Below are 27,924 nucleotides of genomic sequence, written 5' to 3'. Positions count from 1 at the left end.
TAAATGTGTCCCCATTGATTCCGGTAGGAGACACAAATGCATTTGTGTCTCCTACCGGAATCAATGGGGCTAAATTTATTATAATCAAATAATAAAGGAAGGAATGCGACAAAAACAAAAAAATATCCATGAATTCAAGGCTCCATGGGGTGAGTAATCAATAGAAAAAAAGTTATTTGGGGGGTGAACTACCCCTTTAATAGATCTATATTCTGATAGTAATCATTGCTACAGATTTTGGGCATGTGATTATACAGATAAATATATATATATTCGCATCGTGCTGCGTTGTGAGCTTGATCGGCTATTTTTACTAGTTTTGTATAAAATAGGGCATTCATTTATTAAACAAAACACGAAAAGATGAAACATTGGAAATACAACGTTTTTGCCCAACAGCCACGAATTACAAAGTAAACCAGAAGAATGCAATATGATTGTTTTTCTCTCTGCACTAGTGAAGGGGGGCATCAGATAGGACGGAGCGTGGCCGCAGGTTTCCGTCATCAAAGAGGCCGCGCTCGGCTGAACCGTGGAGCTCAGATGAGGTCCGTGTTTGTTTGTTTGCCTGGTCAGAGGTGCTCGTTATGGGGATGTGGGAGTCTGTTAAAAGGGCTGGGGGGGGACGTTTGTAGGGTTGGAGAGGAGCACGAAGGACTTTGTGGGTCAGCGGAGCCTCAGTCCTCAGAGAGGGGTCATGCTTCTTGGGATCTGGTGTGTGTGTGTGTGTGTGTGCGGCTGTGCGCGCACGCGCACTTGTATGTAAAAGCTAGTCCGGGGGGGTCTTCGCCATTGTATTGGTCAGACAGAAGGTGGGGGCGGGACTAGGGAGACCCCATGCTGCTGAGACTGGTCTGTGTCTTTCAGAGATGGGCAACAAATAGTCGACACGTCGGTTTCAATGTGTGAGTTTGTGGGCCTATTGTATGGAGCGTGTGGTCCTCCTGGTGTGTGTCCTCTCGGAGTCACAGAGACCGTCCGGCTAGTGATGATGACTCACGTTCTGAGGCTAAAGGCTTTACAGGCTTTACTACGGAGACGTGGTGATATTTCAACCCATTAAGACCTGAGGCCGATTCTGCAAATGCCTTCTAAAATCAGTAGTTCTCTCGTAGTGCTGTGTTAATTCAACGCAGAGAGGATTTTACTGTGTGTGTACCGTATTCTGTTGTTACACTGTTTCTCTGTGGTCCGGGAGACAGCGTAACTCACAACTGGAGCCCGACCGATATATCAAGTTGGCATATATCTGCCATTTTACTCTTTTGATTAAAAAAATGTTGTTTTTATTTGTTTGCTTAAATATGTCAAATGTTCTCCAGTAGAATTGCACTTAAAAAAGGACTCTCCAAAATCGGAATCGGCTTCGGACTCAGAACTCTGGCATTGGTCGGGATGTACTCACAATGTGTCAGAGGAGCGTCTCAGAGGGCTTTGGGGAGGCAGCCCCCTTTTTGTTTGTAGTGGCTCCCAGCTACTGATCATTCATATCCCCCTTCTTGTAAAGTGCATGTATGTGTGTGATCTCTGGACCAGTGGCACTTCAGCTGCCTGACACATGCACGCACGGGCGGACACACACACACACACACACACACACACACACACACACACACACACACACACACACACACACACACACACACACACACACACACACTCACACACACCATATCCACATTATAATAGTTCTATTTAACATGTATCTGATGCTTGTCCGCCTACGTGTGTGAGACAACCTAAGAAGTTTCTTTTTCAGAGAGGGCGAGCATGAAAAAAGAGCAGGAGGTAGAGGGAGAGGAGGCTCTTTCTTTACTGTGGAAGTCTTCAGCTCCTTCTAATTTGCTGCAGGAGGGAGGAAGGAGGAGCCAGAGGGAGGGGAATGCCCAGCAGGGAGGGAGCATAGGCCATTCACTGTGACACACACACACATATGCACGCACGCACGCGCGCACACACACACACATGCACATTTTTAGACACACAAGACACAGAGTGGATGAGTTACCACAGGAGAGGGAGAGAGAGAGGGCTGTTGAGGCATTCTGAAACACCACGCAACAGACATAACTCAGTTGGAATAGATTTTTCAGCAAACTACAGAGAGAGAGAGATAAGAAAAGAAAGAAAGCAAGGGTCACTTTCCACAGCTGCACCAGCGAGTGGAACGTGCAGGCGTTGTGTTTGTGTTTTGGAGTACAGCGGATGGCACGCTTACTCCCAGGAGTAGGAAATCAGAATGAGGACTGGCTGAGAGGAACGCAGGGAGTCTGTCTGTCTGCTGAGGGAGGTCTTGCATCCCTACTGCAGTCGGGGACTATACCTTTTACTCTGGATAATGTGACCTCCTCAGGACTGCTGTTTTCCTCCGAAACCCTGCGTGTGATTGCTCAGCGTCTGACCTCCCTCGGTTTAATTTCTCGTTGAAGGAGAGCCAAGCCGCAATGCCTACTGGTAAGCAGGAACATCTACCGTCTACACAGCTTTTGATACTTAACTCCTGTTCCGTAGACACTTCTCATCTAAGGTTTCACAGAGGAAAGGTGTTTTCTATTAATGTGGTGATATAGGGATATGGCAGTTCTAAGGGATCTTGCCAAAGGTTGCTTAAGGTACAGTATTGCAAGTCTGCAAACCCCACCAAAGGGATTTTAACCACTTTTTACTCTTTAGTGTAACATAATTGTCTCAAAGATTCTGTGGTGAAAGGACTGGAGGAGGAGGCTGTTTGCTGAGTATCCTGTTTGGAATGTAGTTTGTTTGATTTTATGTATGAGGATATGATGTTAGTTCTACACACAGTGGTTCTATTGTAGTGGAAAACGTTTACCTGTTGCGGTCAAAACTTGAGAAAGTGACTTAATCGCAATCTCTGGTAATGACAAGGTCCCCCCTTGCCTCTGATGGTTTACAGTACGTAGTGTTTGTCTTGCCCCCCCCCCCACCCCCCCTCCCAGTTGTCAGTTGTGTATTTTGGGTGCCTTTAGTTTGTGCAGCATTGTGATATTGTTCCTGCTGCTGTCAGAGTTGTGTGAAGTGCCTTTGTAGCGTTCTCCTGTTGTATGAACTGCGTTTTCTGCTTGTTTTCTCGCCCCTGCAACTGACCAGAAAGCGTTTGCTTTCTCGCTGAGGACTCTTGGATTAGGTTTCTCTGCTGATGCTGTGGCTGCAGGGGTCCAGCGCCCACAGATTTTTTTGGGATAACTCTGCTGTGTTATAAATGCAATATGATTTATGAGAGTAGAGCATACCATATATACTTATGATTTTGCTAGTTTTAAATGAAGTAACCAAAAAATTAACAAGATATTGCAATTTAATAATTATTTTATATTTTTTAATAACGTTTTTGCATTCCATCGGCACGCATCACTAAGCACTAAATCCTCCTCATTTCTCAAAAAGCCATTAGTTGACGCATGTGTCAGTTTGCTCTTGCTGAGTGTCACGTTGACTGACTGCTGTTTGGGGAGTGCTGAGATGCCACTCTGCAGCCTGTGACCCAAATTAGAGCCCTGAAGGGGGATGTTGCTTGGGGGGGGGGGGTGGTAGGTGACCGGGGGGGATAATTACTGTTTGAGTGAAGTCTTTGGTTTGGAGGTGCTGGAGACAATGGACCCTTCCACTCCCCACCCACCCAGCTAGAGTGGAAAACCTAGCAGGGTGGACCCCCCCCACACACACACACACACACACACACTCTATGGCTCTTTCCGACTACAAGAACGTGAACCGTGACTTGTCGTGAAACGTATTCCACAGGTTCTGGATTTGTTTCCATATGACGTTACGGTGCTCTTTCAGATAAGGTTCTCAGAAGCCAATTTTGGGCCCTGCTCAGGAGGTAGTACTAATCCTGTGTTCTGGGAACCCAGAACTGAGAACTTACTTTCAAAACGTTTCTAAAATTGCAAAAAAATAGCAGATCGGCTACTTTGTCTTCTTTAATGATTTATTTTTTATGACGTACCTCCCCCTTCACATGTGGTTCTGGTTATAATGGAAATGTAAAGAAGAAAAAAACATCACAGAACTTGATGGGTTACCCTTCGTAGTTGAAAAGAGCCATAAGCTAAGACCTACAGCCCAAGCTGAAGCAAACTGCTGTGAGGTGGGGGGTTATGGGCGAAGTCTTCTCTCTCACAGACAATGCAGATCAATAGCTTGCCCGCACACCCACATGCTTCTGTGTCCAGTACTGTGTGTGTATGTGTGTGTGTGCGCGCAGGGGGTTGCTCTATCTCTGTGTGATGGGCAGATACTTCAATATGTTAGAGAGAGAAATAACTGTGTGTGTGTGTGTGCAGGGTTATAGACTGACAGTGACGCAGAAGTGGATGCAGAACTATTTCAGGTCTTGTGTGTGTGTGTGTGTGTGTTTTTTCTGTAAGCTGAAATCCAATCAGGTCGGAGAATGAGGCTAGTGTGTCACACTCAGAGGGAGGGCCAGGGTGTGTGCACCAGGGGTCGTGGGGGTGTCCCAAAGGGACTGAGATTGTGTGTGTGTGTCTGAAAATAGGGGGTGTTAGTTTACGGATGGAGGGTTTCCCACAGAGGCCAAAGACCCAACCTCTCCAACCCTTAACTATGCTGCACATTCCCAGCTGATCACACATTGTTAGGAACACAATGAAAAAAATCCATAGGATTACAGAGGCAGCATTTACATGCCCATATGTACATATTGACAGTTGACCCATTCCACTGTTGATACTCTGTACTTATCTACTATATTATGCCCATTTTACTGGTGATAGAACGTGCATGATACTTATGCCTAAGTATATTTATCTCTCCCACGCCGGAAGGCCGGGAGGTGGTGATTATGTTTTATGCCACTGTCCGTGTGTGTGTGAGTGAGTGACTAACTGAGTGAGTCCGGAGTTAATCTCGCGTTTGAACATTTAGTGCAGGCAGCAGCAGTAGGGCAAGAGCAGTACATTTTCAAATCGCCCTCATGGTGGCGCTATACCAACCCGCTTTACATTTTGGCCTATGACCTTTGTTAACCGTAAAGTTTTGTACAATAAAAAATGTATTTTTCCTGGGATTCCTTGGATCATGTGCCCATTTATATAGGTCCATTTCTGCCTATCTATAGCTATAATGGTTCATACCTTATTATTCTAACTGGATCAGTCCAGGTGCAGAGGGCCAGGCCAGTCTTTTAAGTCTATTTATATGGGCGCTTGGGTGGCGCAGTGTAAAAGTAGCTGTCCACCACCACGGAGACTGGGGGGGTTCGAATCCACCGTGGTGCAGCCGGCTTTGTCGAGCGTCTGTATATACAAACACAACTGTGTTTGGGAGAGTTGTCATATTTGTCACTGCACTGTACTCCTACGGGCTGGGACGGCACTTGTCAGCAGGGAGTGTTGGGCGGGGGGAGGAATAGAACGAAAGCTCTACGTTCTCCCGGTGGAGAACGTAGAGCAGGGCAGTAGGATTACAACAGCAGGGACAACACACAGAAATGTGTGCGGGGAGGAAATAATTGGCATAACGACTAAATTGGGGCGAAAAATGAGTAATTATTTTTTCTACTTGTATGTTTATTAGGATGTGTGCATGATGCTTATGTCTCTATTTATATCTACGAATGGTTCATACATTATGCCATGGCCGGTCCAGGTGCTAATGACCAGGTCAGGTTTTTTAAATATATTTTCTTGCCTCATTTCTAATTAGTGTTTCTGTACTACTCATTCTGTATGTCTCCACTCTTCCCTCTGTGTTTCATCTTTACTGTGGTGCTATGAGAACTGAATTTCCCTCGGGAGTCGGGATCAATAAAGGTCTATCTGTCTTTTGTGGTTGACATCTTAATAAATATTAAAGGGAGATAACAGCTGTATGGGTGTGTGAGTGAGACTGTCAAATCAATGCAAGGGTCATCTTATCATAAATAAAAGAAAACACGCTGCCAGGCCCAGTTGTCTGTGCCTTGTGTTGTGTATGTGGCCGGCATTTGGAGTTTGTTGGATTTCTGTGCTAATGGAATTACTTTGACTTTTGTCTGTGGGCCAGTGAAACCCACAGAGGTTCTGTTAAAGAGCGTATCAAGTCTCAACCCTGGTCTTTTCACCAGTCATGACCTGCGTTCAAGAGTTTGATACGGTTTTGTGATTGTTGTAGCATGTGCTGCTTGTTCCCAGCCAAAGCATTAAATGAGGGAATACTTATTCTTCTTTTCTCATTTTCTCTTCTCTCGCTCTCTTTTTCCCTCGTTCCAGCCACCTGTACCTGCTCCTCCTCCTCTAAAAATGTTATGAAAACAGATGTTTTAATAACGTTTGATGCAGTCAGGGAGTATTCAATCGGTTTGGAAAAATGTTCTGTCTGTGGTTCTCTCTCTCTCTCTGTTCCTTCCCAGTCATTGGGGCCTTGAGTGTGAAATCCTGCGTGACATTTTAAGGTCCTTAGCGTCAGCAGGGATCAAGCCTGCGTCTCTATCAGACGGTCGAGGTTGACCTCAAAGTGGACATTGGGGCCGTGCGGCTCTGCCTCTGAAGCTGGAACTAAACGATCCAGTCAGACAGGATAGATGGCTGCTCAGGCAGTGCTCGGCTTGTGAGGGGACAAAAGCTCTCTCCATGTGGCAGAGAATAACGATATTCTGTCACCTAGCGGTAACTTGCAAGAGGTTTTGAGAGGAAAAGGTCTGGTCAGTGGAGAACTGCTGAGGGTAACGCGGAAGATCAATTTGAGATAGAGAGCGATGTCTTTCAGGAGGGCAGAATAACGACAAAGGGAGGCTTCAAGATGAGACGGAAAGAGAGTGGGTGATGGAAAGACGGGACAGTAGTCGAGGTGGGGGTGGCGTTTGACGCATGACCTTTCCTCTTCTCTTTTCATCCCACTCTTCATTCTATTAGTCCACCCCACCCCTCTGTATCTCTCTCTCTCTCATGATCTCGTGTGTCCTCCCTCTGCCACGTTTGCTTGATCCCTTATCTTTTTAATCACAGCTGAAACCATTGCCATGAGCTACCAAGGAGCAGACAATGCGATGGCGAAGAACTCCTCACTTATCACACACACACACACACACACACAGACACAGACACAGACACAGACACACACAGACACAGACTCACACATACACACACTGGTATCGGTGCAGCCATTCCATAATTCTTGTCGACAAAGACGGCCTCCAGGCTGAATGATGGTTTCTGAAATATATTCTCAGTGGTCGTTGCTGTCGTGCGGCATGGAAGCCTCACCGCCAACTGACCGACCCACTGCCACATAAACAAGAAAACACACTGATTAAAAAAAAAAAAGTTTGATGGATGGATCCGTAGACTGCGAAGTGTGTGCGATCACATTACACTCTGGGACACACAACTATACTCGACTCCTTGCTTTTTCGAAGTCCTCCCTCACTGAAACTTGGGTTATTTCAATACTCATGTAGTGTCACAGATGATTTAAATGCAATCATGTCCTACAGGAAGGCTTCAATCATTCAACTAGACACATACAAACATTCTGCATTTAGAAATGCATAGGAGTTACTGTATGTGTTCACAGAAAAAGAGAAGCTCACATTACTTAGTCTTCCAATGTGGAAACGTTTTCCACTGTGCTATATGTCCATGTATCATTACGGTTTAACGGCCATTCTGTATCACTATTATAAGAGTTTTACGTGTACATTTTAGAGTCATAATATACAAGTGATAATTGCGGCCGTCCTCTTCAACTGTTCCAGTAGACTGTTGTGTGTGGTTGAGAACCTTGGTCGAGAGTTCCTGTTTCTACACAAAAAAGGAGGTTGTGCCCCCAGAGGCAAAAACAAAGAAAAAAATATATATACATATTTATTTATTCTTTTTTTTTACCGAATGTGTTACCAGATTTGTTGTGAGCTTATAGATCTGCTATTTTTGGTGATTTAATTTGTGACCAGTTCACAACTAAGTATAAATCGGGCATAAATAAGGGGTGCCTTGCACACATGCATATCCCATCATTCCCATGCTCACATGTGCCCTGGTGGTCTGTAGGCATATATACTGGCCAGTGGGTGTATATTTTCATATAGTTAAGTATATGCTTGTTGAGGCTTGGATTGGGCCCATAGGAATGTCCTTTGGAGCTTATAGGCATGGCACACATCGGACTTGGCAAAGCACTGGAGTGGAATTATTATATGGTTTCCCTAAACATAATTGTACTTTTTGCTGTGTGTCACAGCAGTCGGAATTGTGAGGAAAGTCAGCAATATGAAAATGGACAAAGAGAATGCCAGCCGTGGAAAAAGAAGTCCAAGCTTCTTTGAGACAGAACAATGTCAAATTGTCAGAAGTTGTCAAATTGTCAAAAGTACAAATGTTCAGAAAAATAGACATAATTGCTGAGAACATGGTAATGTGAACGAGTGGGACACAAAGAATGAGAGAGAGAGAGAGAGAGAGAGGGAAGGAAGAAAGAAAGAAAAATGGACGGAGGAAAGCAGGGAGGGGTGAGGTAGAGGATTGCACAGTTCACAAGCCGATCTATTGTCCTGCACTCAGCTCAATGATGTCATGTTGAAGAGTGACTCTCAGAGCAGTAAGTTAGCGCTCAGAACAAGTGTCAGAGAGAGAAAGGGAGGGCGGGGGGAGGCTCATTCCATCTCTCCGTCTCCTCTTTTCTGTCACAAATTTTTTTTCCCTCTCTCCTATATTTCTATACTTTCATTGCCCATGCATATTTATATCTGTCTGAAAGTAAGTCACCACTGCATTTTCTTCTCTGTCCTCAAATGTTTTTGTGGTTGATTATAATTTGTTTTGGGTGGGATCAAGATTTATGGAGCAACACACCCAGCAACTGGATAGAATGTGAAACACAAACTTGGACTCGAACGTTGACATGTTTTTTCTGAAAGAAATCGATTGAAAGTAATTACAGCAACAATTGAGACGATTCCTTGGGCTCCGTTTACACTTCACAGTTACCCGTATATCGTGTGTGTGTGTGTGTGTGTGTGTGTGTGTGTGAGAATACGTGTGTCTGGGGGGTAGCTCCTTTTGTGCTGTGTGAGATCTGATGGATGAAAGCTGACTCAGGGTGCATTGTGAGAAGGAAGAGGGGAGGAGGGGGGCCGAGAGAAAAGGGTAGGTAGAAAGATAAAGACAGTGGACGGCGACCCATAGCAGCTGTTCTGTGCGCCTACCGCTAGCCTTGATCTTATCTGTGTCCTTGTAGTCTCAGTGGTGCCCGTCATAGACCTCATCATATGACCAGAACAGGTTTGCAAAGTGTTGGGAATCATTCCTCTATGGTTCGTTTCAGCCTATTTAGTCACACACTGCAAACTCCTGAGTGTTCATTTCACACTGAGTGTGTACATTGTATGGACTCTTGCTGGTCCATTTTGATACTATTTAAGTATGAAAGGAGTTAAGTTAACACGCAGGCTTTTGCAGTGAACATAGGGGTTTGATGCTGAGAACTACAGCGTGTCGACAAGCCTAAGAACGTATGTTGATTTAGTATGCGTTCCTGTGATTTTGACATGTGACTGACACTCCACTCTTGTGTGTCCTGAATGATTCAAGAAAACCCACCCGTCTGGAACTCCATTAGCCTTGGAGACCACACAGCGAAACTGACATTTGTATCATTTGTCTTCCGAGTCGGGGACTGCATTGGGGGTGGAGATATAGCGGTCTGTGTAGGGCTGTCACGATTATGACATTTTACTTGACAATTAATTGTTGCTCAAATAAACAGTTTAATTGTTTTTCTTTTGTCAAACATTGGAACATTGTGATTGTGTGTTTTGGCTTTTAGGCTTCGTGAACTAAAGTTGCACAGGGTAGATAACTTACATATTTAATAACTTTTATAGTAAAAAAAAACATTCGCAATGTAATGCTTTTTGTGCTTGTAAATCTGCTGTTTCCACTTATTTTTTTATGTTTGAAAATATATGAACATTTTTCAAAATGGAAATTATTGTCGATTATTCAAAAATAATTGCGATTATCTCAAATAATTCCGATTAGGTGATTTTGTAATAATTGTGACAGGCCTAGTAGCGGGCTGTCCTTATGGTGCGCCATGGTGTGGTGGGTGTGATGCATTCTGGGTGTGCCGATGTATGGCCATCGACAGCAGTGAGTGGTGCTGTCGGCGCTTGCACATCGCCGTGCCCGCTCCTGACGTGCTCATTTTTGGTCTTGTTGGCTGCGTTGCTTACAGTACATCGTCTCAGGGGACGGGCCAGCTGAACGTGTTGTACAATGAACACTAGGAAATACGTCATGATATGGTGGCAAAAAGCCATTTTATGTGGTATTTTAAGAATTGCATTTTAAACATGTAATGCAAGAGTGCGGTCTAGCCAACACCAACTCGGGACTCCTGAATCGCTGCCCTCCACACTCTCCTATCTAGCATCAGGGTCTTGAGCTCTACAGTGTTGTTAGCTAAGCTGTCGTGCCGCAGTGCATCTACGTACGTAATTTTAAACAATTGGATGACAATTACACCTGTTTGACACCCATGTTAATACTGTAGGCCTATGTCTATTAAGCGCCACTCACAGAGTTGTTTGAGCCACTGATGAAGGCCGTAAAGAGACCGGCTTCTCTTGGCTGTTTGCTGACCACTCCACAGGGTGAAGAGCACTTCAGGTGACCATAAAGTGTGTGGCGGATGAAGTGGAGGGGTTGAAGTGTACCATGAGTCATTAACTCTGGCTAGAAGTGGCAGGGTGCTACGACAGGTGATGTTTGAGATTTTATTTGAGCATTTCGCTTTTTTCCCGTTCTTTTTTTTTTACTTCAGCTATCTGTTTTGAAAAGATTTATGCAGGAGGGGCGAAATCCCAAAACGGCGTTGGCGGCCGCCACGCCTCCGCCGCGCATCTGGCACGACCGCCGCGCGTCTGGCACGAGTGCCGAGCCTCAGCCACAAGCGCCGAGCCTCTGCCTCTCCACCACAGACCGTCAGTTCTCCGCCGCACCCGCCGCGGCGGAGACGCCACCGTCACGGCGGAACCTGCCACTGACAGCCACTGACCGCCACGGACCCGCCACAACCCGTCACTGAGCGCCACTGACAGCCACAACCGCCACTGACCGCCGCCCGCCACAAGCGCCGCCTCCCGCCACGAGTGCCGCCTCCCGCCACGAGCGCCGCCTCCCGCCACGAACGCCAAGCCTGCCGCCACGAACCGTCACTGACCGCCACTTTCCGCCCCGACCCGCCACTCTCAGTGGCGGTCCGCCACTCTCAGTGGCGGTCCGCCACTGAGAGTGGCGGTCCGCCACTGACAGCCACTCCTCCGCCATGACCGTGGCATATTTTGCGCATTGAGACAGAGGAGCAGTTGAGATTTCATTCGGCCAGATCTTTCTCAATTTTACTTGAATTCTTAATATTTTTATGTTTATATGATCTGTCAAGTTTATATTTTCCGGTCTATCAGTCATGAAATGATTATATATTTTTTTATAATTTATTATAATGTAAAACGATATCAAGCCGGAGTTTTCCGTGCGTAATTACGCACGTGGTCTGCTCTCCCCCCCCCCCCCTCTACACCGATAACTCTTTGCCAAAAATAGCCGATCTCCAAGCTCACACTCCGCGCATATAGTAAATAAGATGGTTATTATTATTCATATTATTATTATAATGACAAACAGTGAATGTCTGATGGACAGAAAGCCTTCTCGAATGATGCCCCGTTGAAATTATATCAAAACGAAATCAAAGTGAGTGTGCTCCAACGGCCTGGGTCTGTCTGTCTGTCTGTCTGTCTGTCTGTCTGTCTGTCTGTCTGTCTGTCTGTCTGTCTGTCTGTCTGTCTGTCTGTCTGTCTATATCTGTCAAGCTCCTTGCCAAAAATAGCCTATCTACAAGCTCACAACGCCTCGCTGCGAGTGACCTTGTAGATCGGCTATTTTTGGTGTGAGTGAGTGTGCTCTAACGGGGGAACACCCTTCCACTTCGAAACACCTCCACATCGACGCACCCCCACTTCGACGCACCTGGGGTCCGACCCACCGGGGGTCCGACACATCGCTAGTCCGACCCGAAATGGATATTTCACCCCCCCACTCCGAAAGTGATTTTTCAAGTCTCTGCATATAAACTCATGCGTAAAATCGTGCGTAATATGCAGCTGTGATGCTCAGATTGACAAGCTCTACAGCTGCTCTACAGCAGATCTACAAGCTCATCGAATATTAATATTTTATTATTATTATTATTATTATTATTATTATTACAGCAGATCTACAACCTCATCAAATATTAATATTTTATTATTATTATTATTATTATTATTATTATTATTACAGCAGATCTACAAGCTCATCGAATATTAATATATTATTATTATTATTATTATTATTCAATATGTAATATTTATTATGTATTATGTATTATGTATGTATTATTTATTATTATTTGGTCCCTGAGTCCTGATGAGAATATAGACGAATCCACACGCCTATATTTATTTTATTATAATGTCAATACAAATATGTATTCTCTAAATATTAATATACTAATATTTCATGAATGAATGAACTTGGTAAAGTGTCTCGTAGGGTCGGGATGACATGTTGCTATAGTCATTAATTACCCCAACCAACATCGAAGCACCTGTGTGCATTAATCCTTCATTAATCCTCCTTTTATTAAAATAGTGGCCGTCGAGCCATTAGCCCCCCGCCTCCTCGTCCATTCACGCGGGCAGGCAGCCAATCATTACCGTAGTCAGTAGAGCGACCCTCGTCTATGATGCAAATGTATGCCTTTGTTTTCATGGGGTGCCAGGAATGCCATGTGTGGGGGGTCTGGGCCATCACCTGTACTCACCTGGCATAAAAGGGGCTCTGAGAGCAGCTTTAGCCATTCATTACCAAATATAATAATTTGTGCAGGTCATCATGTTCGCCTTTTCTGTTATGCTGCCCTTTTTTTAGAATAAAAATACATACATTGAATATACTTGCATATTGTTTTTATTAACGTTTTTCCGTTTTCCCCCGGGGGGGGGGGGGGATCTCGCCTGCCTTAAATGTAATTCCTGGGAACGCCACTGGTCCCGAAGCAATCCGCGACCCCCCCCCCCTTCCCCCCTCCACCCCGCCCCATGAAAGTAATACAATGTTTGAAAATAGCGCATCTAAGCTCCCATTGTGAGCTTGTAGATCTGCTATTTTTCTTATATCCTATGTATAAAATATGGCTGAAGTGGTTATAATATAATAATCTGCAAAGTGTAGGATTATTATTATATTATTATTCGTTGCATAGTCCAATTCCAACTAATGCTTGAGTGCGCTCCAGCAGTGCGCACAGCCTGCCTGCCTGCCTGCCTGCCTGCCTGCCTGCCTGTCTGTCTGTCTGTCTGTCTGTCTGTCTGTCTGCCTGCCTGTCTGTCTGTCTGTCTGTCTGCCTGCCTGCCTGCCTGCCTGCCTGCCTGCCTGCCTGCCTGCCTGCCTGCCTGCCTGCCTGTCTGTCTGTCTGTCTGTCTGTCTGCCTGCCTGTCTGTCTGTCTGTCTGTCTGTCTGTCTGTCTGCCTGTCTGTCTGTCTGCCTATCAAAAGTCTGCGGCTGTAACACACACGCACGCACGCACGCACGCAGTTAACCCAGGCTTTATTGCCACAGGCCCCCACCCCCCCAGGTGAATAAATAATAATTCAAGAAATAATACATTTTCTTAAAACACCTATATCTATATGGTATATAATGAACGTCAATTAATGTATCCCTATCCCCTAGCTGCCAGATTCATATTTACGCACATGCCAAATGCACTGCCTAATAATCAGATACTATATATGGCTACTGTCAGCTATATAGCTGACATCATAGCTCCGAAGCATCATGGCTATACAGACAGAGCAGTCAGCGGTCTTTAGATGATAGATGCCAGATGAAGATAATATTAAAAATCACTGTAGTTCAAACACCCTACAGTTTCTCTTAGAGGTACAATGTTACCATCATTTGATAGTCAATGAACTGTGGCCTCACTTCATGACTTAAAAGTGAATATCTCTGTATGATTAATACACTGATGAGTAGCTGCCTGTGGTGCTGAACTGCCTGTGTGTCGGTAGTGATGACGAGGAGCTGTCTATGGTACTGACCTGTCTGTCTTTACTAATTAAATGAACCAAATTAAAGCCTTGCTGTCAGTCATGCATGACGCAAATGGGGAGCAGTTAAAAGATAGTTGGAGAGAGTTGAATAACCTCTTGAAATATTAAGAAATAATAATAGGCGGTCTATTTATTCATGTTTTACACCTTTTAGCTTAGTGATATTGAAGAGGTGGGTTTTGATGGTGGTTTTGAAGGATTGGAAGGTGGGCGCATCTCTGAAAGTTTTGGGGAGTGCATTCCAAAGGAAAATGAGGGACCACCTGTTGCGTGCGTGTTGAATGACAGACTCAGAGATGCTCGTCTGCTCCTTTCCACTCCAGAGAAACATCAGTCCGGTTAGGACTGCATGGGCCAGTGAGAGTTTGCAAAAACCTGTTGCGTTAGTGTCCAATTTACCACTGGGTTTTGAAGGATTGGAAGGTGGGCGCATCTCTGAAAGTTTTGGGGAGTGCATTCCAACAGACAGACTCATCACAGACTCAGAGACGCTCGTCTGCTCCACACACACACACACACACACACACACACACACACACACACACACACACACACACACACACACACACACACACACACACACACACACACACACACACACACACACACACACACACTCCTGTAGCTGTCTGGCTACAGACAGAGGTGGTAGGTAGATCATTCAGGGGTCTTCAACAGGGGGTGTAGGACCCCTAGGGGGTCCTCAGAGTTACTAAAGGGGTCTGCCCAATCTTTGTGTGATTTTTTTTTTTTTTTACCTTAACCACTTGAACACTAGCATCCCTTTTCTGAGGAGAAGTTTAGCCAAAAATAGCCGATTTACGTTGTGAGCTTATATTACATATTTTAGGTAGATAGATAGATATATAGATAGATTTAGGGGTTTTAATATCATTTTTTATTTCTTAAATTATTATTTATTCACCTTGGGGGGAACATAGTCTCGGGGTTAACTGTGCTTGCGTGCGTGCGTGCGTGCGTGCGTGCGTGTAAGTGTGTGTGTGTGTGTGTGTGTGTGTGTGTGTGTGTGTGTGTGTGTGTGTGTGTGTGTGTGTGTGTGTGTGTGTGTGTGTGGTGTGTGTGTGTTACGGTCGCGGCGTGAACAGACAGACAGACAGACAGACAGACAGACACCCAGGCTGTGGGCGTACCGCTGGAGCGCATGCACTGAAGCATTGGCTTGTATTGGAATATGCAAAGAATATTAATAATAATAATCCTACACTTTGCAGATATAAATTATTACATGAACCTTGAGACATATTTTATAGGCTATAAAAAAAAGTAGCCGATGTACAAGCTTACAATAGGAGCTTAGATGTGCTATTTTCAAATATTATATTACTTTTATGTTTGAAACTTTAAGTAGGCCTATATTTTACAATGAGTGACACCCGGAGGAGCGGGGAAGGGGGGAGGGGGGCTCGCGGATAGCCTCGGGAGCTGGGGGGGTGGTGGTTGGATGGACACACGGCCGACGCGGTCCGTGCGTACACACACACACACACACACACACACACACACACACACACACACACACACACACACACACACACACACACACACACACACACACACACACACACAGGGGGGTCCTCAGAGTTACTACAGCGGTCTGCCAAATCTTTGTGTGATATGATTGTTTTTTACTTTATAACCACTTGAACATTAGCATCCCTTTTGTGAGGAGAAGTTTAGCCAAAAGTAGCCGATCTAAAAGCTCACAACTTAGATCGGCTATTTTACATAGATAGATAGATAGATAGATAGATAGATAGATAGATAGATAGATAGATTCGGGGGTTTTAATACAATGTATTATTCATTTAATTATTATTGTGTGTGTGTGTGTGTGTGTGTGTGTGTGTGTGTGTGTGTGTGTGTGTGTGTGTGTGTGTGTGTGTGTGTGTGTGTGTGTGTGTGTGTGTGTGTGTGTGTGTGTGTGTGTGTGTGTGTGTGTGTGTGTGTGTGTGTGTGTGTGTGTGTGTGTGTGTGTGTGTGTGTTACGGCCGCTGCGCGGACTTTTGACAGACAGACAGACATTAATGAAGGATTAATGCACGCAGGTGCTTCGATGTTGGTTGGGGTAATTAATAGCAACTATAGCAACATGTCACCCCGACCCTATACAAGACACTTCACCAAGTTCATTCATTCAGGAAATGTTAGTATATTAATATTTATAGAATACATATTTGTATTGACATTATAATAAAATAAATATAGGCGTGTGGATTCGTCTATATTCTCATCAGGACTCAGGGACCAAATAATAATAAATAATACATACATAATACATAATACATAATAAATATTACATATTGAATAATAATAATAATAATAATAATAATATATTAATATTCGATGAGCTTGTAGATCTGCTGTAATAATAATAATAATAATAATAATAATAATAATAAAATATTAATATTTGATGAGGTTGTAGATCTGCTGTAATAATAATAATAATAATAATAATAATAATAATAATAATAAAATATTAATATTCGATGAGCTTGTAGATCTGCTGTAGAGCAGCTGTAGAGCTTGTCAATCTGAGCATCACAGCTGCATATTACGCACGATTTTACGCATGAGTTTATATGCAGAGACTTGAAAAATCACTTTCGGAGTGGGGGGGTGAAATATCCATTTCGGGTCGGACTAGCGATGTGTCGGACCCCCGGTGGGTCGGACCCCAGGTGCGTCGAAGTGGGGGTGCGTCGATGTGGAGGTGTTTCGAAGTGGAAGGGTGTTCCCCCGTTAGAGCACACTCACTCCAAAAATAGCCGATCTACAAGGTCACTCGCAGCGAGGCGTTGTGAGCTTGTAGATAGGCTATTTTTGGCAAGGAGCTTGACAGATATAGACAGACAGACAGACAGACAGACAGACAGACAGACAGACAGACAGACAGACAGACAGACAGACAGACAGACAGACAGACCCAGGCCGTTGGAGCACACTCACTTTGATTTCGTTTTGATATAATTTCAACGGGGCATCATTCGAGAAGGCTTTCTGTCCATCAGACATTCACTGTTTGTCATTATAATAATAATATGAATAATAATAACCATCTTATTTACTATATGCGCGGAGTGTGAGCTTGGAGATCGGCTATTTTTGGCAAAGAGTTATCGGTGTAGAGGGGGGGGGGGAGAGCAGACCACGTGCGTAATTACGCACGGAAAACTCCGGCTTGATATCGTTTTACATTATAATAAATTATAAAAAAATATATGATCATTTCATGACTGATAGACCGGAAAATATAAACTTGACAGATCATATAAACATAAAAATATTAAGAATTCAAGTAAAATTGAGAAAGATCTGGCCGAATGAAATCTCAACTGCTCCTCTGTCTCAATGCGCAAAATATGCCACGGTCATGGCGGAGGAGTGGCTGTCAGTGGCGGACCGCCACTCTCAGTGGCGGACCGCCACTGAGAGTGGCGGACCGCCACTGAGAGTGGCGGGTCGGGGCGGAAAGTGGCGGTCAGTGACGGTTCGTGGCGGCAGGCTTGGCGTTCGTGGCGGGAGGCGGCGCTCGTGGCGGGAGGCGGCACTCGTGGCGGGAGGCGGCGCTTGTGGCGGGCGGCGGTCAGTGGCGGTTGTGGCTGTCAGTGGCGCTCAGTGACGGGTTGTGGCGGGTCCGTGGCGGTCAGTGGCTGTCAGTGGCAGGTTCCGCCGTGACGGTGGCGTCTCCGCCGCAGCGGGTGCGGCGGAGAACTGACGGTCTGTGGTGGAGAGGCAGAGGCTCGGCGCTTGTGGCTGAGGCTCGGCACTCGTGCCAGACGCGCGGCGGTCGTGCCAGATGCGCGGCGGAGGCGTGGTGGCCGCCAACGCCGTTTTGGGATCTCGCTGTCTCTCGATTTATGGGGAAAATATACTGTGTATAGGCTATGTGGAAAAAACTGGCTTCTGAAATTTGTGAGATACATTGGTTTCTACAACTCTTCTATAAAGTATCAAAATATAAAACTACTTTCTAGCAGTGTTCATATACTGTACAAATCATTTGACCTGGCCAGTATATCTATAATGTCAATATCTTAAGGAGACTAATTGATATCATTTGGGATTTGGGTAATTTTAATATTGTGATATAGCTTTTCTTGTGTGTAAATCTCTTCTGAAAACAACAATGATCATCCATAAGATTTCAATATTATTGATATGGAGGTATCCGGTCAAAAGTATTATGATATTTAATGTTGAAAATATCGCCCAGCCTTAAAGTCGCTGTAGTTGCTGTTAATGTAGTTTCGGGTAAAAGTGGCCACTTTGGACACAAACTCAGACCCAACGACCACCCGCACCCAACGCAAATGTCCTACAATGTTTCAGCATGTCTGTTTACCCTCCCTGATTACACTGACATGTGTGGGCTTGAAATTTACCATGAAAGGCATCGTTTTATATGGTAGATTCTTACCCATTATACACACACACTGCCATTATAATAACATGTCAGTCGTCTTACCATTGAAGATTGTCAAAGTAGGCTACTGCAGCTTCATGATATGGACTCCACTGTTGATTCTTTGTTTTCTCTAGTTTGTAAAAGTTCCCAAAGACAAGTTTAGATCGATGTCACACTGTTTACATCTGACTGAATCAAGCGTGTCCGGCGAGGACGCGCTGTGATTGGCCAGTCTACTCTTTGATTGGCAGTTCTGCCTTGGTGTAACCAGCGTGATTGAGTAGGAAGGGGCGGTCCCCTTCCTGAATTTGGCCAATCGCAAGCAGGTAGGGGCAGTGCTGGAATTATTAGCAGATCTACCAGCTCATATCGCATCGCAGCGCGACACGTTGTGAGCTTGTAGGTCTGCTATTTTTGCCGCGCACACAGTGTGTGACTGACACAGTATGTAAGGGGCAGGCGGTCCCCAGGTAAAACAATTGATAAATTGGAAACCTTCTCTTGCATGTTTGATGTTTCTACCTGTGACGATACTATAGCTCGAATGACACCGGATGAAACTCATTATCTCCCCTATACATAGTAATACAGTAAAGCCTGAGTCTATACATTTATGGAAAGATGTTTGTTATTGCTTAAAAAAAATCTTTATAATTTTGTGTGACATGATATGCTATATAGTACTGCTTTAAGCTAGATTCACCTGGTCACTCGACCCTTTTCAGGAAAAGAGCAGATGGTCCTCATACTGTGTGTATACTGTTACATGCACTATGCTCGCAGTGGACCTTATGGTCCTGCTGGTACAGTATATGTGAACTGCACAGTGAGGTATGCATGCACCCAGGTCTTTGTCTCTTTAAAGTGAAATGAAGGCCAGACATAGAGGCTAGTTTGAGCAGCCACACTCTCGTTCACTCACTCTGCTCTGGCAGCAAAGGTAGAGCTCACACACCTAATACCCTAAATCCTTGCATGCATACAGGTGCAAATAGACACAGTTCAGCATGCACGCGCACGTGCGAGCATACACACACACACGCACGCACGCACGCTCGCGCCCGCACACACAGAGGAGAAACAGTCCCAACCTGCAGGCTTAGGACCATAATTAGAGATCATTTACACGGATCAGGTTGAACATAATCTGGACAGAAGGTAACTAAAGCCCTGCTCTCTTTCTGTGTGTGTGTGTCTATGTGTGTGCGCGTGCGTTTGTGAGAGGCAGTTTGCCCAGGAAGCTGCCAGGGTGTGTCCCAAACATGGAGCATGAAAGTGGGAAGGAGAGGCTGCGCAAACAGAAGTTTAGAGTCTAAACTTCTGAAGTTTAGCAAAGGCAGTGTGCAAACAGAAGTTTACTCTAAACTTCTGAGAGAGGGAAAGATTGCTCTCTCACTTCTCTCTCTGATGGTTGGGTTTCATTGCAAGCGGAAACACATGGCTGCTCTGTATTTACAGTTCTTGTGTATTTGTGTGTGTGCGCGCGTGCGTGTGTGTGTTACTCGTCCACGTATATACGTCAGGACCATTAAGCTACAGTATTATCGCAGGCTTATCTCAGGAGTGATAAAGCTAATGCATTTTGAGACTGAAGCATAAACAGACCACATTGTGGCATACCTTATTATGATAAGGAAGTATATACTATTTGTCAATTGATATGAAGTTGTGCAGTTACTCATTAATGTAGTATTGTGACACACTGCAGGCCTTTGTGCAGTGTGTGTACAGTTACTTGAATAGATGTAGATGCTTTAAGGCTGTGTGTGAGCATTGGTGTGTGTGTGTGTGTGTGTGTGTGTGTGTGTGTGTGTGTGTGCTCCGTCTGTGTTGTTTTGGACGCTGGATGCTTTCTAATTCACCGATCTGGAATAGTTAAAAAGTGGGTCACGCATGTGAGGGTAAACATTTGCATGGACACACAATTACACACAGTCTCACACAGACACACACACACAATGGACTGGTTCCAAACGTAGGAAGTAAATGCCGTTTCATGTCACTTCAGTTTTGGATGCTTCACTTCACTGCTGCTATTCTTGGCACAACACTGAGACAAAAAAGGCCTGATTATCATTGTAAAGTAACAATGATTCAGTCGATCAGAATGTCTCAGAGGATGTATTTATGTATACTGTGATATTCACCATAGTAGCCACAATGTAGGCTAATTAGGATTTTTCTTTCTCACTCACAAAGTCCTGAGACACATACTGTAACAGTAAGAGTCCATTTAACTCTCCTGCAACCTCTATGAAGTACCGTAAGTGGGTGAGGGGCACTCGGTCACTGCCTTGCTCAATGACACTGAGCCAGGGATCAAACTTAAGAACTTCCAGTTACAAGACGGTGTTCAGTAGGCCATCCTGCCACCACAGAGCATCATGCAACCAGAAAGACCTTCCAAGGTTTTTTTGAAAGGCGAAAGAGCAAAGATGTGCCGGGAATTCTTTTGAGCATGTTCCCAGTTTCACATTTCATGTTTTTTTGAACATGTGTGTGTGATCTGGGATGCTTTGATGGTGAGACGAGCCAGGATGGGCTAGCACTGCTGGCAGGGCATCTGATCTCAGTGTTGCCATAACATCAGGCTCACCGGGTCACTGGAATTATTGGCTTTGATAATAAAGACTTGTGTCAAACTCTTGACTACACTGGCAAGTCTTTTCTTTGTCTCCCTCTCATTTTCTATGTCTGTCTCTCTCTCGCACGCGCGGTGCCCTCACAGTTCAACACATGCACGCAGACGCACACACACACACACACACACACACAGACGTTGGGCTTCGTTTGAAATTAAACTCTGGGAAAAAAGGTAACTCAAGTATCAAACTGTGCAGTTTGAAACACTGCTTGTGTGGTTTCACTTTCGCAGACCTAAAACTAGCGGGAGAGTAATCACACCTTAACACGTTTACTTCACAGACAGACGGCGGTTATGTGCCGGGTTGGCACCAGTTTGTCGCCCAACAGACTCCTGTAGTCACTAACACACAAACACACACACATACAAACCCGTCTCTCTTCCACAGAAATAGGGCTTTCATTCATTGCCCCAGAGAGAGGAATACTTAGTATTACACTGTTATATATGGACATTAACGCCGATCTGGCTTGTTCTCTCCTAAAACACACACACACACACACACACACACACACACACACACACACACACACACATTCTTATACAATAAATGGATCTGCATGATCAAGTGCTTGTGTGTTAGCTTTGGCTCTCACTGTGCTGTCGATCAAAGTGTCAGCTCTGTGTGAGAAGTGTCGCTGGGTGGATCTGAGGACAGACCTGCGGTCAGTGTTTGGGAGGCTGCTGGACAGTGGTACACACACATGGCCGGTGGTCAGTGTTGCTGTGGTCAACAGGAATGTGAGGAATTGGGCCCACGAACAGATAGACACTGTAAGAACATGAAGGTGGTATTGTAACCACTATGAGTTGGACACAGTGAGTCTTTTTAGCACTTAGATACAGTGGGAGAGATTCAGAGCACGGGGTGATGGGGGTAGGGGGGTCCGTTGTGGATTGTAAGCCTTTTAGGATCATTTCTGCAATAGCGTTTACATTTTAGTTAGAAATCCGCCAGGAAGTGGAACTTGAAACCATTGAATGGGGAAGTTGTAGGGTCATTCTAACATGACCTGGAAATCCAATATAATGGATTATATGAATACAATTTTCTCTCTCTTTCTCTCTCTCTCCAGACGATTATCACTACCCCCCCGATGCGCTGCCTCCTCTCCCTGAAGTTCCGGACTCCGGCTCGGTCCTGAGCTCCACTGACATTCCGGCCCGCTGCCTGCGCAACCCAGCCTTCTGTCACGCCCCCTCGCGCTACTGCTCCGCCCACAGCATGATGGACTCCTCCCCCGACAGCGCCGAGAGGCCCATCAGCTACAGCTCCACGTCGTCCTCCGCCTCGTCCCGGGACAGCCACTGCTCGCTGGGCAGCCGCACCACGCTCGGCCCCGCCCCTCACTGTAACCCGCCGACCTCGGACCGGGACTCCGGGGCTATCCGATTGGAACTGGTCCCGGCCCGGCAGCTAGGGTGTGGGGAGGAAGAGGAGAGGAATGGCGGAGAGGTTGTCGGTACAGACACGGGGAGGGTAACCGGGAGGCAGGGGGGGAGTGGACAGACTTCGACGGGTCACTCGGAACCAGAACTGAGCCCAGATGGAGGAGACAGGCCGGGACCGGGTCCGGGTCAGGGACCCAAAACATATGTAGACATGGTGGTGCAGGAGATACTGGACACAGAGAGGACGTACGTCCAGGACTTGCGTAGCATTGTACAGGTGAGGAACACTCACTATCCTACACTATAAATTTCACCCACACCCACTCATGGGTGAAATCCAGTTGGCATGTACACAGCGAATGCCCATTCTATACTGGGAACTCACACAATGCACGGATCCTGTAGGGAATTGTGCTTTTAAAGGTTTACAGATCTCAACGTGACATCCAGGCTTGAACACTAAACAAACCACATGACCTGTTTCTTCATTAATCTGGAAGTATTTTGATGATGTAATGATTACTTAACTATAAACTATTATAATTACACTTGCTTCAAGATTTTCACTGTGTGGCTGAAGGCTGAGCTGTTCCATCCCGGACGAGCCCCCATTTTGTCATGCACTATGGAATACATGGCAAAAGAGGGAGTCCACACACAAGTCAAACATTTAAAGTTATATTTATTGATCTACATTAAATAAAGAATTGCAATAATAAACACATAAACTGGTATGAGGTGTGAGAAAGTCAGTAATCAGTCATGTCTGCAGTGTATGGATGTATGGAGTGTGCTGTGTGAGTGTTGTATAAAAAGGTGTAAGGCAACTGCGTCAAAGGGAGGACAAAGGAGGAGAGAGAGAGATCATGAGGTTGGTAGGAGAGGTAGTTATATACCTTCCCAAAACTCCTCACCCAGCTGTACTGAGTTGGTCTGACGGCCTGCTCCACTCTGCACTGATCACCACTGAGGCTGCCAGCTAGCCAACAGTGGAGGCAGAGGGGCAGGGCCGTCACAACCAAATAACAGGAGGTCACAGCCCACCTCTGGCCATATAATAAGTGGATGCAGCATGAACAGATGGTGCAACCACAAAATGCCTGGCAAAGGGTAGCAATATGTAGCTGATAATCTATGCATGTAAAAAGTATTTTTAGTTTCCATGTGGCTAAAACGACATAGACCATCACCACACTATTTGAAATGCCTTCAAGCAGCCATTATCTGTGAGGGGAGTCGGGAGGATGCCATCTGGATTTTTTCCTTCTAGTGAGGCTGTGCCACTGCATTGTGTTTGGTGTATTTTTGTTCACAAACTGCACACTGTATGTGACATACAGTAGTAGTTTATTTTTTTATTAAGATTATTAAAATGCGTATGCTTAATTTGGAAGTGTAGAGAGACAGGAAACTGAGGGCAGAGAGAGAGATGACAGGAGTTGGATTCAAGTCCTCACAACTCTCACTGAGTATGGTCAGTGCACTAACTAACTGAGCTACCAGGCACCCCACACATAGTAACTTACTATCTCCCTAGCTAAAGATTGGACAGGCCAGGGAGGTCACACATAGTACCTTACTATCGCTAGCTAAAGATTGGACCGGGAGGTCACACCGCTATTTAGTTTACCCCCGTCAGAACACCTAGAAACATAAACTCGGAAGTTCATGCATGTTCATGATTTTTGTTGATTAGGCTGAATTGACAAAGGTGTAAATGTTGTACGAAACAAAGTGCTTTAAGCCGGATGTCGACCAAAGCTTGTTTTTCCCAGCAGAAAACACAAGGCGCTTTCGTCCAAAATGCCTAGAGTTGAAAATACCTGTTAACACACAGAACAGGTGCCCAGTGCCTCGTCATGCTGCTGGCGTTTCCAGCATAGTGTAAATATGTGGCGCTCCCATTGAAAACAATTCAAAACATACACTGCGATCAGGAAAAAACATCTTGGTGCGGAGGACACAGACCCTTACAATAAATACAACTTTAATCAATCAAACAGACCAAAAACATGATGTAGTGTGTAAAGTGTGCAGTGAGAAATAAAAACATTTAGAGTCGAGCAATAAAAGTTTAAATTATGGAAAGGCCTTTAGACAAAATGAACAATTAACAAAAATGAACAAGAGATTAACAAAGGAATGAAACCAAACAACATCCCCTGTCCTTACTCCGATTCTATACCCTCTCTCCATGGTTGTGAAACTGTTGTTAACTGAAACATTTCCAAAAAACCAAGCCCTTCGTGTCCGAAGTCCATGACCCACTTGAATCAGGATGGACTAGCAGGACACAAATGTGTTTTTAGGATAGCTCTTTGACCCCTGGTAGTGTTTAGGACTGGGGGGTTTTAAATCACTGTCTAGATAACAGACAGGCTTTTACCTCTTCATGTTTCTCCCTGCAGGGCTTTACCTCACACACGTGACACAGACACAGCTCGACACACAGCTGCCGACGGGGACCTCTAGATACAATAAGGTCACCTGCGCTCAACAGGCGGGGTTAGGCCCAGATACACGACACCAGTGCCTTTGTGCTGCGGGCGTAGGCACGCCTTCATACATCCACTCGCGCACCCACACGCACGCACGCCTGCATACACGTGCACACGCGTGCACACACACAGTCACACACACACACACACACACACATGCACAAACATGTACAGTACGTACGCACGCACACACATACTTTAAGGTCAGCTTTGAACTACAGAGAAAAATTATTTCATTCAGTGCTTTAGTTGCTTTGTAAGGTTTTGTCAAAGAGTGGGTGTAGTGGCTTGTATCAAAGGTTGTTGTGCCCCCCCCTCTCTCTTTCTTTTTGTATGTACCATGTACTTCTGCTGAAACGCACCATGCAAGCGTCAGTGCACTATGACTCAATCTAATTTATTCTTGTATGACAGTGAAAAGAGTGTGTGTGTGTGTGTGTGTGTGTGTGTGTGTGTGTGTGTGTGTGTGTGTGTGTGTGTGTGTGTGTGTGTGTGTGTGTGTGTGTGTGTGTGTGTGTGTGTGTGTGTGTGTGTGTGTGTGTGTGTGTGTGTGTGTGTGTGTGTGTGTGTGTGTGTGTGTCTGTGTGTGTGTGTCACCTTTCATGCTCATTGGAACTTTGCCCATGCACTTTTCCCATATCCCCCGCTCTGTGTTGCTTCCTCTCCCAGTTTTGGCTGTGGGTTCACAGGCCAAGGTGCGAGTGTGTGTGTGTGTGTGTGTGTGTGTACGTACATGTTTTTTGTGTGGTAGGTTCGTAACGAGAATGGCTGCTGTCAAAGGGGTCCCAGCTAGCAGGAAGCTATCAGACTCCCAGGGGACGGGGATAAGGAAGTGGAGTGAGGTTTTGTGTGTGAGGTGGGGGTCTGGTGTGTTGTTGTCAGTATGCACCCCTCTCCCCTGTCACCCCTGGTCCGTGCCCTCCACCCCACCCCCAGTTAAGGGGCAAGGACACAGGTACACAGTAAAGTCCCCAGAGATTAAACTCTGAGAGTACAAATGGAACCGAATAGACGTAGAACTCCATGTGGCTCCATTTGGACACTCTCAGAGTTACGAATGGCTTACTGTGTATGGGAGAGGGATTTAACTTTTAGATAACGCTGTCTAAAATAGGTTAACAAAACATCGGGCTGAGCCGCAGCTGCACTTAATACCCTCTTACTGCTCGTCTGCCTAAACCAGAACCCACACCTCTCAATCACCATTAGCTGAGGAGACCACCCACTCCTACGCCACGCGCTAAAATCCTTACTGTTAATTTAACTCTGTGAGTCAATTTGGTTCAATTGTTACACTCTCAGACTTAACCCATTAAAACCGGGAACGCATCTGTGTAACCACTTTAACCATTATTTTATACTTTGGCTATTTAAAAAAAAAAGTGCTAATCTTTGAATATATACATTTTTAAAGTGAACATTTTTAACTCAAATCTTTGCCTCTGTGGGTCCCTGGGACATATAATGTTGGGGGTCCTTGACATGGAAAAAGTTTGAGAGCCACCGACATAGAAACATTTTTTAGGTCTAGATTCTTTACAGTAGGTCTTAGTGGGTTAAACTAACACTGAGGATTTTACTGTGCACACTTTGATGCCAGTCATTCTTCATGGGTACTTTGAGACCATCCATTTGGCTGTTCTTTACCTCATTATTAATGACCGTGAATGGCCCTCCCAAATGAATGCCTCCCTCGGCGATGGGTTGCACTTATCTGTATGAATAGAGCTTTTAACATTTGCACTTTGGCTGCGCTATCAATAAATCTGCCATTCTACGCTGCTGGTGTGTGGTGCAGTGTATCAACCCTATATATCCATGATGACAATAAGCACTTTACACTCCATACCAGAAGCGCTGACCCTCCTCCTTGCTCCCTTTCTTTTCCCATAATCCCTTGCACGACTGCATCCCATAAGCCGGGCGACGCGGGAAGAGGGTGTGACGACCCAAATACAAATATTTACCCAGACTCCTGTGGGCTCACCTGTGTTCCATCTGTCAATGCCGGTGGGCAGGACATCTGTGCGTATTGATGTATACATTGGCTTTCATGCATGTATCACATGGTCTATTCATGTGCAGGAAAAGTGATTTGTGTGTGTGTGTGTGTGTGTGTGTGTGTGTGTGTGTGTGTGTGTGTGTGTGTGTGTGTGTGTGTGTGTGTGTGTGTGTGTGTGTGTGTGTGTGTGTGTGTGTGTGTGTGTGTGTGTGTGTGTGTGTGTGTGTGTGTGTGTGTGTGTGTGTGTGTGTGTGCGCGCTATACGTTGTACTGTACATACAGGCTTTTGTTAGCTATTTGTTAGTTCAGTGCGATCGCCCACACTCCCTGACTGGATCAATGTGTCTAATGAGGCCAATCAGTCTTCTCCAAACAACCTCGGAGACAAACCTCTCTGATCTCTCTCTCTCCTCCACCCAGCCCCTCCCTCGCCCTCTCAGACCTGGAACCCATTGCCCTGCCGGTTTGATGTTGACCAGGAATTTGGGATTAAAGTGGGAACACCATCGACCTTGCAGGAATACTCAAAACAGTATTTTGGGGCGAGAGGGGTTCAGGGAGGGAGAGAGGCTGTCTGTGGGCTTTGAGTAATGGGAGAGGGATGTTTGGACTTCGCATTGTGTGTTGAATCGACTTCCCACTGTGGTGCAGCGTGAGGAATATGTTTGCATGTGCAGGAAATGAAAGGAGAAAGTGTGTATTTGTTTTGTAGAGGGTTAACGTTTAACACGTGAAAGACTCAAGTTTGCACATTTACGTCTGAGCCTTAGCAGGGAGTGTACCCGTGTGTGTGTGTGTGTGTGTGTGTCTTTATGATGTTTTTGCACGCCTGTGCTG

General features: G+C 45.3%; 1 protein-coding gene across 2 annotated transcripts in view; it reads left to right on the top strand.

The window, feature by feature from the left end:
- Positions 1–27,924, top strand: part of LOC308103733 (pleckstrin homology domain-containing family G member 1) — a 57,638-nt gene that overhangs the window by 5,795 nt on the left and 23,919 nt on the right. The window contains exons 1-2 of one of the 2 annotated variants that reach the window (XM_080453871.1): positions 2,000–2,454; positions 22,272–22,864. In XM_080453871.1, the coding sequence (XP_080309997.1) occupies positions 2,445–2,454; positions 22,272–22,864 (603 nt within the window). In that variant the 5' untranslated portion in view covers positions 2,000–2,444. Of the gene's footprint in view, positions 1–1,999; positions 2,455–22,271; positions 22,865–27,924 lie in introns of those variants that run through there. The other variant, XM_080453872.1, reaches the window with a different exon arrangement.

Source organism: Gymnoscopelus braueri (genome assembly GCF_963280865.1).
Source record: "Gymnoscopelus braueri genome assembly, chromosome: 16".
NCBI lineage: Eukaryota > Metazoa > Chordata > Actinopteri > Myctophiformes > Myctophidae > Gymnoscopelus > Gymnoscopelus braueri.
The sequence above is the reverse complement of the archived record's forward strand: the minus strand, read 5'-3'. Positions and strand labels throughout refer to the sequence as shown.